This window comes from Anabrus simplex, chromosome 1, assembly GCF_040414725.1.
Source record: "Anabrus simplex isolate iqAnaSimp1 chromosome 1, ASM4041472v1, whole genome shotgun sequence".
In the NCBI taxonomy this organism is placed as follows: domain Eukaryota; kingdom Metazoa; phylum Arthropoda; class Insecta; order Orthoptera; family Tettigoniidae; genus Anabrus; species Anabrus simplex.
Window position 1 is genome coordinate 1,246,037,378 of NC_090265.1, and position 15,711 is coordinate 1,246,053,088.

At 38.6% G+C, this 15,711-nt stretch overlaps 1 protein-coding gene and 1 pseudogene across 1 annotated transcript in view; both read right to left on the reverse strand.

The window, feature by feature from the left end:
* Positions 1 to 15,711, reverse strand: part of eIF3l (eukaryotic translation initiation factor 3 subunit l) — a 116,620-nt gene that overhangs the window by 15,199 nt on the left and 85,710 nt on the right. Inside the window, exon 10 of the mRNA XM_067137643.2 lies at positions 3,101 to 3,314. Within this exon, the coding sequence (XP_066993744.1) occupies positions 3,101 to 3,314 (214 nt within the window). The remainder of the gene's footprint in view (positions 1 to 3,100; positions 3,315 to 15,711) is intronic.
* LOC136858836 (piggyBac transposable element-derived protein 4-like) lies at positions 13,780 to 15,159 on the reverse strand (annotated as a pseudogene).

A 15,711-nucleotide genomic window follows, 5' to 3' on the forward strand; every position in this document is an offset into this window, starting at 1 on the left:
AATATGCACATAATTAGAGCAAGCACTCGTCATAATTTTCATTATTTAATAGAGTAGAGTAGGGTTGATTTGTTTATTCAAGTGCTTGAATTGTTTGAAATTATATGGAGCACGTTTCACGTAAAGATAAGATAAATATTCATTTTATAAGTGCTCAAATGTGTTTCCATTATCTGAAACTTTATAGATATTAAGGCATGTTGTAAGAGTATCCAGAGGTAGAGGGTTGCCGAGTGATTTTTGTTCTTGTGGGACGGAATGAAGTCCATTGAATTCTTTGTAAATATCGATGATTATTCGTGCAGCGAAGTTCGCCAGGGGACAGAAACATAATAATCAGTAGAAGTATCGGAGTGATAAATGAACGTGGGTAATGTGTAAATGTGTGTTTATTGCAATGCTTTGTGAATAATGGCACGGGCCTAAGTTGATGGAATAATTGCAAGTTAAAGTAATTTCACAATGTGGAGATAACATGTAGCGTGAATATTTTGATTTGGGCAGTAAATAGGATTTTAACCTTAATTGTTGATTTAATGGGGTTTTTTTGGACTCCATAAATAATCATAAATATTTGTTTAGAAGTGACAGAGGCACATTTATAGGGTGGTCACGATATGTTGAAAGCCCAGAGTGGTTTGAGCCCATTTTTGAGATCGGAAGTCGTGCGGGACGAAAATCCGGCATGAGGCGAGAATTGAGCCGTACTGTTTTTGATGATGAAATAGATAAGTTTCAATGCCTACGTCGATATAATATGAAGATTCAGTGTCATGAGTGGCAGGAGTCCATGCACCGAAGATTAATGAATGAATTAAATGTTTGAAGAGTTCCAGGAAAGAAATGGACTTCAATAAAACGAAAATGGAAAGAATAATTTAGCACTTCCAGAGATTGGATGTAGTTGCCCAACTGCGAGGTGTTATGGGATTTGAGATTTGTCTTAGGAGGACATGGTCTCCATGAATTAACGACAGTACGAAAATAAGGTTGCGGGTTCAAATACCGTTATTATGTCCCAACCGATGTGAAATCGGATCTGGGTGGTTCATATTTGGGAGTTAACATATGTGACTAAGTTCTAAAGATGGGAAATAAAAATATAAATTTTCGAGATAATAATAATAATAATAATAATAATAATATTTCAAGTAAATTATGTCCTAATTGATTAAGTGCCAAACTAGACTGGAATTGTAAAAGGAGTTAAGCGTTAAACATAATAATACTTAACTGCCACATATCAATTGAAATTAAAATATAAATTTTCAAAATAAGAATAATAATAATAATAATATTCCAAGGAAATCATAAATCAATTGCTTAGTGCCAAAGTAGACCAAAATGGTAAAAGCTCATGCATTAACCATAAATATCGCTAACGGTGGTGTAACACGTGAACCATAAAAATAATAATGAAATTTGAAGAATCAGAAGAAGAATAATTTTTTTATGAACACAATAATGATGGTGGGAATTGAATTGAAAATATTGAAATTTTCAAACTACTTTAATACAAATAATAATATTTGAAGTATCAATAAAAAAGAAGCTACTTTTTTATTTCAGATGAGAATAATAAGAGCGAGAAGTTGAAGTATTAGAGCAAGGATGATTACGGGTTACGATAATCATGATCTCACTATTAATAATAATAATAATAATAATAATAATAATAATAATAATAATAATAATAATAATAATAATAATAATAATAATATTTATTATTTTATTTATTATTATTTCGGATGGTGATGATGAATGATACTAGGGAAGTCAGCTGGCGAAATAACGTAATAATGTCACGTTGTTGTAAATAATAAGTTAATATTTGTAATATGAAGGCAAATCCCTACATCTGGACCATTAGGTTAGAGTCCCTTTGTTGCTTCCTTCAGTTAACGATTAGCATATCTTGGTTAGGAACCCGGGGAGAGTAGTTTCCCGGGTTGGTCTCATCTCAATAAAAGTGGAGGCGATGACAGGGGTCATGTGATCGCGCCCACTTGGCCAACAGGTAATTGGTTCGTCACCATCAATGGTCATTGTGTTAACGAGGGTAAATCTGATACCTTCAGATATCAACGGTTCCATCACCCAAATGGATGGGTGGTCAAAAGTGTCAAATATTGTGTTAAAAGTTTAAGGAATAATTTGCCAATACCAGCAAATTAAGGATCAACAGATTTTGGTTGTGTGTAAAAAATTATTTTGTTTACTTAAATAAAATGCTCCTTTAGCATTTGCAAGGAAACAGTTCCAGGTTCTTGTTCTTGTAGAATAGTAAACCCTTGGTGACCGTTTAAATATCCGTCCCCATTCCTAGGACGGAGCCTTCAGATTTTTCCCTTTGATCTGATTTGATATATTTTTAGGTCTTTTTATAATGAGCCTTAAAGTTAATGATTAGTGTGTCCCGTTCAACCCTGTAGTACTGATTGTATGGCGCTCATACATTTAGTTTGAGATCTTATATCTATATAATAAAATTTATTGTTTATTAGTTGCGATAGATTCAGACCGTAACACTCCCTGAGATAAATGCTGGTTGGGACTCAGGCTTTGAGCGGGTACAATACCGAGTGTAATATGTGTGGGGTTTTCCCGACTTTTACAAAAAAAAACCCAGATATAACAACAATCCGTTATAGCGAGTAAATTTTTCACCATTGCGAATTCTCGCTATAATGGACTTCGACCATAATTGATAGCAGGAAATGTAAACTACTGAACTGCAATTGTGTATTTTACATATTAACCTATGAAGGCTGGTGCAAAAAATGTATAATGTGAGGACTGGCGCAGGGTCTTTCTTCACCTAAGTTTTAATTTTGTTGTTCCCTAATTTGTGAACACTATAACTTGAAAAACCAAGGATCTATTTTATTTGGTAATCCATCTACAGTTAGAATATGTTGCTTTTGATGATTTATTAACTCCCTCAGGAACTAAAAAAATCAAACTTTCCCGGTGCACAAATAAACCTGCACGTATTAATTACAATCCTGGCAATATACTAAACACTTCAGCATTAAGAAACATTTTTGAAATAGATATTTCCAACAAAATTCTCAAAAAGCCAACCAAAACAAGTTCTCACCTCTGATCCTGACTGAAACTTTCCATCCAATCCTGATGTTCCCTTTGTCCACACTACATTCTTCATCTTGTGCTTGAAGCAGAGTAAATGAATGATCAATTCACGAATAGCTTCATTCAAGTTCCAAGTCTTTCCACTATCACCATGTCGTTGGCCTTGACTCAAGAATGTAGCCAACTTGGAGAGTGGTAGAGTTGTATAAAGCTTCAAGTAGCTGCAATAATAAACAATGATTATTGTGGACAATGCAAACTTAATCTTTCAAGTAAGAATATATTTCTAAAATGCTCATCTAAATATATATTTCAAATTATCTACATAAAAGAATGGACTACACCACAAAATTAAAAATATGGTAAAATTAACCCCAACAAACACCAAGTCAAAGTAAAGTTCAGGGGTGAATTATTGGAACTATTTGAGATAAAACCAGGACTACACCACGGTGATGGACTCCCAACACTGTAATGAGGGAATAGTTTATGAAATGTCTGCCAAAAAATAAAAATATAATTTCTCTTAAGTATTTTGTTTTTAATACTGTCAATCTTCTTATATTAATTTTAAGGACACTTCCTCTAAAGCACTGATACTTTGTCATTATATGAATTTTTCATCTAAACAGTGTTATGTGGCTGAAGATGTTTATAATATATGAACCATGAACCACTTTTAACCAATAAGTTGCCTTAAGCAATTCAGTGTATCGACAAGGTGGAAAATAAAAAGTACTTAGTTGTGAATCTGTGTAAGTGCGATACAGGCCATGAAGCTGATTTTATGTAAAGCAAAATCATGTGGCGACTAGAGCTCGACACACTAGTGTTCGCGCTGAACGGCAGCTGTCGACCTATTGACAACACGTGAGCGGAAAGAGTAACTGCAAAACCCACACCATGGATCGACGTTCATTTTCCTCCTTTCCTTTCCAGAAGATGGTGTAGCCTGATGAAGCCTTGATGATTTTTCCTTCTCATGCGAAACTGGTTTCATGATGATGATGATTGTTGTTTAATGGGGCCTAACAGCTAGGTCATTGGCCCCTAATGGTACGAGGTGTAACGAAATGAAAAATAAAACTTAGAAAGGTATCCACTGACAAGAATCTAAAACAAATGGTGATGAGAAAAGGATCGTGAAACAAAAACAATCAGTGGATCCTATTCACAATGTCTTAATTACTGGGATGATGCTTATTATCCAAAAGGGTCCAAAATCCAGATCACCAGCCCCTCACAATGGTACTAATCACTAGTAAAACAAAACCAAGGTGTTCCTCCTACAGTGGTACTAATCACAGGTAATGTAAACCAATGGTATGTCACCCACAATGGCACCACTCACAGATGGCAAAAACCCATGGTGTTTCGCACATAAGGGCACCACTCACAAGCAATGTAGACCCAGGGTGCTCCTCACCTAGGTGTACTAATCACAGGTGCCAGTATTCCCGTGGTGTTCCTCACTTGATGGAACTAATCACAGATCACATATACTCATGGGGTCGCTCACATAGTAGTACTAATCATAGGCAGTGCAGACCTACGGTACATCACACATTATGGTAATGCCCACAGGCAACACAATCCCATGGTGCTCCTCACATAATACTACTACTCTCTGGCAACACAGATGGTTTTCCTCAAATAGTGGTACTAATCACGGGCGCCGCTATTCCCGTGGTGTTTCTCACATGGTAGTATTAACCGCAAGTAACACAGACCCAGGGTGTTGCACATAAAGTGGTACTACTCATAGGTAACGCAGACCATACGAACACAGTGCAACGGGCCAATGGAATACACACGATGACCTCTTTCAGAAGCAACACACAGAATGGTACTGCTCCTATATAATGTAAACCCTCGCAAGGTGGTACTAGTCGCAAGTAACTTTGACCCATGGTGTTCCGCACGTAATGGTACTAAACACAAGTAATCTCATAGTTCTAACGTAATCATCCCTTGGTTGTCCCTTTTAGTCATCTCTTACGCCAGACAGGGGATACCGTGGGTGCAATCTTCATCAGCGATCTGGTTTCAGTCAGGGCGATTACAGCAATGTCGAGTCTCTTTAGCTCATGGCTGATAAGAGCTGTTTTTCTTTCTGGTCTGTTATCATTGTCTAATAATGTTCTGACGTTCCATGTACCAACAGTGATGAATGCAGATTTCTTTCTTTCATGATTTTGACTGCAAGTTGGGGTAACCCTCTGAGTGCGGTTTCCCAGACAGGTTTTGAAAGTGATTACCGATATTTAGCCCACATTTTCTAGGGCCTTCCCCATTCAGGGTGGACAGCGGTGGTCCTAAATAGGCCTGCCCAGTCACAGATGCAGGACCGGATCCCTGAGTAGTCACATGGTCTCAGGAAGGCGATCATCACACATCTGCCGCCAACATGCAGGTCCAGACTACAAGCTTCCTGCTTCTGTCATTCTCATCCCATCGCCGTTGGGCTTTTAGAAGAACGGCAAGAGAGAATGCCATAAGCATGAGTTTAAGCCGGATCGCAACTTGCCGAGGAGTGACTCACACGCTATGGTCCTGGAGCCACTCACTGTGGCACATATAGCATGACACATGCAGTTTCCAGCACCAGAACAGCAATATGAACTTCAGCAAACCCTAAACAAACAAAAAGTACATATACTGGCACTCCCAGAAACAAGACTGACTGATGAAAACACAATGGATTTTGGGAACTACAAACTCTTCAGAAGTAAAACACACAAACAAATTCCTAAGAACACACCACTTTTAGAGTTGCTTTTGCAGGCAAGAAAAATAAACTCAATAACAAATGCGCAGTTTATTGCGCCACGGTATGGCAAATCTGCCCTTGCATTTTTGTGCACATACCTCACAATTTCATCTTTGACTTTTTTTAAAGCGTTCTTGTTCCGGGCCATTGAATGCATTTTTTGTGCTGTATGCATTTTTAAGCTATCTGTCTTCACGGCAACGCTGAATATTGGCTTTAGTTAGGCCTATGCCATATTTTCTTGCGGCTGCACAATTATTATACATTTCCGAGTGTTTAATAGCCACTAACTTAAAATTGGCATCATAACCCGTTGAAAATTTGCCAGCAATACCTGTTCCACGTATCCTTACAATACGACGATTCATCACGAAAATATTCCTGCTGTCTATAAAACTTAATTTTACCAAGCGTCAGGTACAGCAGACGCGTTATAACTCTGCTACTGAGTAGCCGTGGCCTTTCTAAGAATTCGAAGTCTTGCATGTTTTGATGCCATTCTGCACATTTGAGAAACTCTTTTTTTTTTTTTTTTTTTTTCTTTTTTTTTTTTTTTAAGAGGATAATAGAATGTCATTCTCTCTTCACTATTTTGTTACACAAAGGCACTGTACAACCAGTCGCCGCGGCTAGTGATGTATGATAAAGAGGCGGTCGTTTATTGTAAACGAGTTCTGTGTGTGCAGGGGGGAGGGGGGTGGAAAAACAGCGTGGTTACTGCGGTACCGCAGTTGCCAGTGGTGTTCATTACTATCATGCTGCGAATGTAAAGCGACCCTTGCTTGATTTTTCACATGAGATTCTGAGAAAAAAAAGTAGTCTTGGATTCGGAGAAATACGGTATCACTCCACAGGCTACTCTGGTAAACATTTCAGCTTACTTCTTCAAACGGCATCACCTAACCTAACTGTATATGTATCATGAAAACCTATTAGAAACGCATGTGGAGAAATAATAACCTCCTCGCTAAAAATTGGCATGGGAATAGCTTTCCGAAATTTAACTAGACGCGAAAAAAATATAAACTATCCTCTGAAATCAGTGATGTAAGCTGCCATATCTTCAGGTGTATCACATTCTTACTTAATTTCATTATAAGGTACACCATTAAAATTAAGAGATCGTTTACTTCAGCCTTTATTTTTAATGAGTTAACAACTGCTAATGGCCACGTTATTTACGCATTTATTACGGAAACCTATTATCCTCTTTCATTTTGAATTTTCTTTAGAGAACAGCAGTCGACAGGTATTATTAATCGACTCCAATATCGCCTTCGAATGTTGATGAGAAAGCTCGCAAATGCACATAGAGCGAAAATTATACCGTACCGAAGAGAAACTATAACCTTTTCGCTATAAATTGACATGATAATAGCCTTTCCATAATTTAACAGACGCGAGAAAATATAAACTAACCTTGTAATCAACAACGCATCTGCCATATCTTGAGGTGTAGGCCTATCTCATTCTTACGTAAGTGCGGTATTTAGCATTAAAATTAAGAGATCGTTTATTCAGCGTTTACCTTTAACGAGTTAACAACGGTTATCGGACAAGTTATTTACGCATTTATTACGAAAACATGTTCTCTTCCTTCATTTTCCTTGCGGAAGAGCAGTCGACGGATATTACTAATAACCTTCGACATTGCCTTCGAATGTCGACGAGAGAGCTCGCTGGTGGGCATAGCGAGAAAACGATATGGTACCGAAGATGATCGATTGCATGCAGTATAATGACTGTGTGCATAAATATCGGCAACGGAAAAAATCGAGCGCACAAAATCGCTCATTCTCGATCATTCTAAGGATATGGAACAATGAAGTTATTCCAAAAGAATGGCAGAAATCACTTATTGTCTTAATTCATAAAGGAGGGGATAAGGAAGAACTTCAAAATTACCATGGTACAGTGGAACCTTGATTCTCCATTTTTGGAGGGACCACGGAAAAAAAAACGTACAATACGGAAAAACGGAAGATCCGGGAACAAATGGACCATCAACAATTTTGCTAAACATCACCAAAATGAAACATGTATACTTATAATCTCAAACGCCCCTAAACCAAACCAAACTACAGCCCCAATGGGCCTTCCGCCTACCAAGCGACCATCCTCTGTCTGAAGGCCTGCAGATTACGAGGTGACACATGGTCAGTGTGACGAATTCTCTCGGCCATTATTCCTGGCTCTCTAGACCAGGGTCGCCATATCACTATTAAATAGCTCCTCAATTAAAGGTAATCGTAGAATGACTGAACCTGGAACCAGCCCTCATATCCAGGTAAAAATGCCTGATCTGGCCAGTAATCGAACCCAGGCCCTCCGGGTGAGAAGCAGGCAAGTTAGACCGCGGGGCTGGCTTCCAACGTTAATTACCGGTACGCGACTTAAAAATCTCGAAACTTTACACTACTTTTAGCGGGGAAACTTCGTCAGTTTCCTCTGAAAACTTCGTCATATTCCTTTGAAAACTTCTTTCAGTTCAGCAACTTTGATCAGTCAAACTCTTCGAAAAATCTAATACCCGTAACGCCAAGCCAAACAACAATCGACCACAAGTAGTTTTTCATTCTCTAATTTAATAAAATAAAGCACATTCTATACAAAAGCATCCAATATGATGGCAAAATCCTTTTTTTCTTATATCTTCCATTGTAATTGGGTCACCGGTATGCTGTTCCTAGTCAGTTTACGGAAATCTTGTACCCAGTAAATTAGACCTACATCGACTTTTAAAGGTTATGTTGAACTTGAGAATATGGTTTCGAAAGTGTCAATCCTCAAGTTTTCAAATGCATTATATTCAGTTCTGCCCGTCAGTAATCACAATCAAATTGGAAAGAGAAAAAATATCATTCACACTTCCGAAATTACGATTATCACGACCTTGAGCTCAGCTGGAAAGCGTGCTCGCTGTACAAGTCGGTACGAGTGCGAAATGATTCGTTTTTAAATGTAACGAGTGCAAATAAAACGACTGTGGCTTTTATAACATTTTAACACAAAAACGTGAAATTCCCAGTCATATTAGGACGAAAACAGTAATAAGCAATCCCAAAACCTCTCATGGCTTTATGTATGTAAGGTGCAACATCTGTTCTGGTCTCGATAACATAATCGTATACGATAATATTAAAATACTAAATTTGTGTTACTTAAGAAGGAGCAGTTTGGATTGCTGCCTGAAAGCCCAGTGACTATACGGTGACCTGAAGGAAATGCCGAAAAACTGTTCGACGATACACTCGAAAAAAGTAAAAAAATAAACATCTAACCCTGGACATAACATAGACGTTTTGCAAGTACGAACATTTGACAAAACTTGTTCCGTCTTCAAATAGAGCTGTTGAAATGAGCTTTGTCTTCTTACAATTTATTGTCGTGGAGACACTCTGCTTCATGATTTCCGAGGATTCTCTAAACAATACTACCCGAATGCGATGCTAAGATGATCCCTTATGCAAGTTCACCGCCGATCGCTTTACCAGTACAGTACTTCTTCAAATTACCGCAATGACGGGACGTCAACACCAAGATCCGTAAGTATGCCGCAGTCGTCCTTCCATAAGATACAGTTTCTTGAAAAACGCGTGATTGAGGATTTAGCGTTGATGGGACTGAATTTCTGGGCGGTTGATCCGGGAAATCGTTTCTTCGAGGAACAGATAATGCGCGATTTTTACAATGTGATTTAATTAAGATGCTCTCGGGACCACGTAATTGGAACGAATAATATGGGAAAACGTAGTTTCCGGGAACATATAATCAAGGTTCTACTGTATATCTTTTGTAAACATGGCCAACAAAATTCTTTTATTCTTTTACAGCGTTTAAACCCATTTGCTGAAAATGTCATTGGGGACTACCAGAACGGTTTTCGTAGCAACAGATCCACTACAGACAACATATTTGCAATTAAGACTATTAATGATAAGGTGTGGGAACACAAGGAGTCGGTTCATTATCTCTTTATAGATTTCTTCAAGGCATATTGATTCAATCCATAGAGAAGGGCTGTGGAACATCATAATGGAGTTTGGCTTTCCCATAAAATTAATTAACATGTGCAAACTGTGTATGGATGGCAATGTTAGCTGTGTTTTGCTCAAGGGTAGAAAATCAAGTTCCTTCCAGAATAAAACTGGATTGAGACAAGGGGATGCACTATCTCCTCTTCTATTCAACATTGCACTGGAGAAGATTATCTGGAAATTAGCTCTTGTACCTGCTGGCATCATATTGGGGAGACAACATAAAGTCCTTGCATATGCATATGTTGCATATGTTCTTACTGGCCATAATGAATTAGAAATTAGGCAGTTATTTGTGGAACTAGAGGAAACAGCAGCAAAAATTGGCTGAAGGGAGAATGTTAAAAAGTCACATTACATGGCTATACAAAGACCAAATCATGAGGTGGTTAATAATAATTTCGTGTGGCTACTGTAGCCGAGTGCAGCCCTTGTAAGGCAGACCCTCCGATGAGGGTGGGCGGCATCTGCCATTTGTAGGTAACTGCGTGTTATTGTGGTGGAGGATAGTGTTATGCGTGGTGTGTGAGTTGCAGAGATGTTGGGGACAGCACAAACACCCAGCCCCCGGACCACTGGAATTAACCAATTAAGGTTAAAATCCCCGACCCAGCCGGGAATCGAACCCGGGACCCTCTGAACCAAAGGCTAGTACGCTGACCATTCGACCAACAAGTCGGACATGAGGTGGTTGACAGACTGCCTTTGAAGATTGGGAAATATATATTTAAAAGAGCAAAGGAGTTTAAATTCCTTGGTGTATTAATCGATGAACAAACCCGAAGGCAAGAGGAACATCAAGCTAGAATTAAGAATGCAAATAAAGGCATTTAACTCTATGAGCCCTATATAAGGCTCTGAGTCTTTAACAAGGAATGCAAAAATGATTATCTACAATACGATCATTTGACCAGTACTTCTGTATGGTTCTGAGACATGGAGTATAACCAAGAAAGAGCATCATCAGTTGCAAGTCTTTGAGAATAAAGTTTATACAAAAATATTTGGCCCATCGTTCGATCCTATCTCCCAAAGCTGGCAAAAAAGATCTAATTATGAGATTTACACCCTCTCTCAACAACACACTATAATGGGTGTTTGGGAATGTATCTTTGAACACCATATTTACAAGAAAAAGCAGAAATTTCCCAAACAATGGGTGTGATAGAATCCAACAGACTGCGCTGGGCTGCCATGTACTGAGGATGCAGGATAACAGAGCACCAGTAGATCTATAGAAGAGATCTCTTAATGGGAAAAGACCTTCAGGAAGACCCCGAAGCATCTGGAAGGAGATCAACAAGGTATGCCGGACCCTCCAAATTGATAACTGGGAAGAGCGGCCTCAAGATCAAAAAGGATGGAAGAGGATTGCGAGATCGGTATGGGAACTTCACGTCCCTCAGAAGCCTACGGAGTGAGTGAGTGAGTGAGTGAGCGAGTCATGTCACTGTCCAATGACTAAATACTAATGGGTACATGTCGTTTCAAAGATATTTAAAACCATTTTTGTCTGTACAGGAAGCTTTGTTGTAGTTCTCTTCTACCTCTTTCTTGGAATAATTTTTAAATGATGTGTTAAAAAGAACATTATAATATAATCCTCCTTTATAAAAATGTTGATTGAATTTTGGTTTAGCTTCAGTGTACTAAGTAACCCCTCAACGTGAGAGGACTTTCACCTCGCTGCTACTTTGTGCTGCAAGAGAAGAAGAGAACAGAGCTTGCTTAGAAGTGCACACCACCACATAACACATTACAGTAAAACCTCGTTAATTCAAAGTCATTGGGACTCGAAATCGGACTTCGAATTACGCGATTTCGAATTAACCGCCAGTTTGTAATTCAGAAGTGCCAACCCTTGTCGCATTAAAAAATATTCTAAGGCCCGTTACTGCATGCAGTTAACCTTGATTCACAGTTTAAGCTTTTCAAATGACATGAAAAAAAATCTATTTCCAAAATGCATCCAAAAAGGTGCATTTAAAGTATTCAAATAATGCACGTGGATAACTCACTGACAAAAATAACCTCTTGCAAAGAAAGAAAGTAAGAAAATGCATGATTCAAAGATGAGGAGAAATTATGCTGGCTCCCATGTGCAAGTGCTGTTATTTACTGGATTACTGTACTGTATGCACTTTAGATGCCCTGCACCTGTACTTGCACAGAAAGTAGCCGATGCCCTTAAAACATTGTGGCTAATCAAACTTTCCTATGACGAGGGGAGAAAGTCTCTCACTTCCTTCTGCAAGACAACACAATACAGTCACTATCCTTGTACGCTTTCCCGCCATGGCACTTCCCTCGTACTTCAGAAATGTAAACACTTGCCGCGTCACAAGTATTCTAAGACCCATTAATGCATGCAATCACCTTGATTCACAGTTTAAACCTTTCAGATGCCTTGGAAAAAACTACTCCCGAATTGTATCCAACCAGGTACATTTACAATGTTCAAATAATGCACTTGGATAAATCACTGACAAACATAACCTCACTCAACAAAAGAAAAAAATCACACGGTTCAAAGACGAGGATAAATTATGTTGGTTCCCCTGTGCAAATGCATTATTTTTTGGATTACTCTACCAATTGCATTTTTAGATGCCTTGTATATGCACGGAAAGTGCCTGACACCCTTAAAACATCGTAGCTTATCGGACTTCCCTATGACGAGCGGAGGAATTCTCTCGCTTCCATGTGCATTGCAACATAGTATAATTTATATCATGTCAGAAGCATACATAAGTTTAAAATTAAAGATAAGGAAAAACATAAAACATAATATAAATACTCCAATGGCGAAGAGCCACATTAAACTATGTGAGCCCAAAACCTTGCAACATCAAGTGCATTTGGCTTCGCTTTAACCAGGTCTTCTGTTGTGCAGCTGAATGGGCATGAACTGCATTGCAGCAAATGGGCTGTGGTCTGCTCTTCTCCACACACACACACACACACAAGGTTCTGTTCACTTCGAAACCCCATTTCTTCTGGTTTACCCTGCACCGCGTAACACCAGAGCGCAGTCTGTTCAGTGCTCTCCAATTCACCCAATCTGTGACATGGCCAGGAGGGAGTTCCTCTTTTGGGGTCATCCATTGACTGATCCTCGTAAACACAGTATAATGACCCTCACTCTTGTACGATTTCTCGGCTGGCACTTTCTCCTTCAAAACCATAAGACCGTCTGGGCTCGGCATTAAAAGAAAGCAATGCAGTTCCATCGGCAATGACAATATTGTTCGACGCCTACGAATCGATTATATAAGCCACGCTTTTTCGTCAGCTGTCGGCATCGCCAGTGTTCGTGGATTCTGTTTCTCCGCACACTGCCTGCTGCGTGATATTACAGCGTTTCTTAAAACGTTGAATGCAAAATAATTCCGATTTCACTCGAACTTAGCAATTGTGAAGCACACTGCAGACACACCGAAGTGTGAAGTGTGTGAAAGTGCAGAAAGCTACCCCTCCACGTTCCGGAAGACGCATTCTATCATGACGCGGATAAATTTTGAATTTAAATTACTCTGTAACATACTATTGTTTTTAAACGTAAAGGCAGTTTCGAATTAAAAGTCTGAATTTCGGTAATGGGGCTGACATTGTACTTCAAATTACAAATTAACCGTATTTCGAATTAAACAATTTTAATAACATGCAAAACCATATCTCATGTTTTTGGGAACGAGAGCTTCTTCGAATTAGGCAGGATTTTCAATTAACCGATTTTGAATTATCGAGGTTATACTGTATAACAGAGACAAGAAGCATTGGATTTAAACCAAATTTTCACAGTTTTTTAATGACAAATGTAGACAGTGATAACATAATTTATTGAAACCATACTATCATATTTTAAAGACCATTCTTATCTTAGAAATTTAATTTGGTGTGATAAATTTTTAAACATTACTCTACGCAGAGACCAGCTTCGCAGTCTGGGCACCAGTACACTGATTCCTTCCTTTTGCCCTGTTTATAGCACACCACACACCTCTTCTGTGGCCTAGCTTTGTTTGCAGTTGGAGGGATCCTCTCTAACAAGGGCCTTTCGGTGAGGTGAGGCACAGTGTTGTCCACTGAATGACGACCAGGAACATTTCTAGTTACATCACTCCCATACCTGGCTAGAATTCCCTCAACCAAATCTACCCTGAACTTCAAGTGGTCAGCCCTTGTTCTGGAGGTTACATTTATATATTACAAAAGAGTTGAAAACTGTAACATTTAAAACCTTCCTAAAAAGTGGTGTGTTTTTTTTTTTTTTTTTTTTTTTTTTCATCGAATCACTTTGCAGCATTTGATCCTTGAGGTCAACACCACTCATGTATTTATTGTAGTCAATTGCACAAACTTGTTTAGCTTTTCCCTTCCCCCCTCTTCTGCACAATACTTGTCTTATCACTGTGGTAAGTTGAAATAAATGAATAAATGACACAAACCTTCTGTCCATCCATTTCAGAACAGATATTGGTCCTGCATGCTGAGCTACATTATCACCTTTTTTCAGCTTTGTGTCTTTCACATTCTTTGATACATTCTTTCTATTTAGTCTCAGTGTACCTACACAATCTGTTTTATTGTCTTTTAAGTGGGCTGTTATAAAAGTTGTCCATCCATAATGTGTGGCCACAATGAAGTAGGGGTTCTACGAGGTGCATAACAATCGCAGTAATCTTGTATCTATTAGAGGAAATGAAGGAAGAACTAAAAATTGTGTCTTTTCCCGTGTATACCATGAATGACCATAAATATCAAGATTGGGATTCACAGGGTTCATATGTTTTTATGCCAAACTGCAAAGCCTTCAGAGGAATATACTGTTTGAATGAGTCTGCCTTTCCACAATGTGAGGGATTCATCTATTGCAATGTTTTGATCGGGGAGATACATGGACTTGAATTTATTATTGAGATAGTCTAGAACAGGTGAAATTTTGAAATGTTTCATGGGACCCTGGAAAAGGGGTTTGGTGGTATTGTCAGTGAAATGAAGAAATCTTGTTATGCTTTCAAATCTATCAAGTGAGATGACTAAAGTAAATATGGGAGTAGCTAGTAAACAGCTTTTTGAGAAATAGGACCTCAGTATGGGTTTTTGAACAATGCCCATCAGCATATATAATGCAAAGACTATGTACATCTTCCCCACAGTAACAGGAACCCATTCATTTACCCTTGACCTAAAAGGAAACAACATACCATGTGCCATCATGTGCTGCTTTGCATAGATATTTGTCTGTTCCACTATCATACTCACGAATTCACATGTAAAAAATAATTGAAATATTGTCACGGGATCTAAACAATTCCTCACAGCTTCTTGCAGCCCATAATTTCCCGTAAACACTTCCGTTTTGCCGATATAATTCCCCATGTCTTCCCAGACAAACTCCTGACCGGCAACACAATTACCCGTGTTTTGCGGTGTATTTACGTCACCACGTTCACTCTATCACGACTTTCACTTTCAGACTCTATATCTGAATCATCATTCAGATAAACCAAGATTTTCGCCTCATCATTCACTGAAACTTCACTAATATCGGAATCCGTGACTGGAAGCATACATACAGTATAGCCGCCACAATGTAAACACAACAAAACAACAAAAAAACTTGCTCACTGAAATCCGATTTATCACATGTAATTAAAGCAAAATCGATATTTTTATATTTGAGACGGAAGATCAAAGTTTTCTCCATCGATATAACCCAACAGAATGGTAATAGTTACGAATCCAGGCACAAGGTGGAAGCACAAAGCAAGCAGTGCAAAGTGCGTGCAGGTAATGGCACTCCACGAC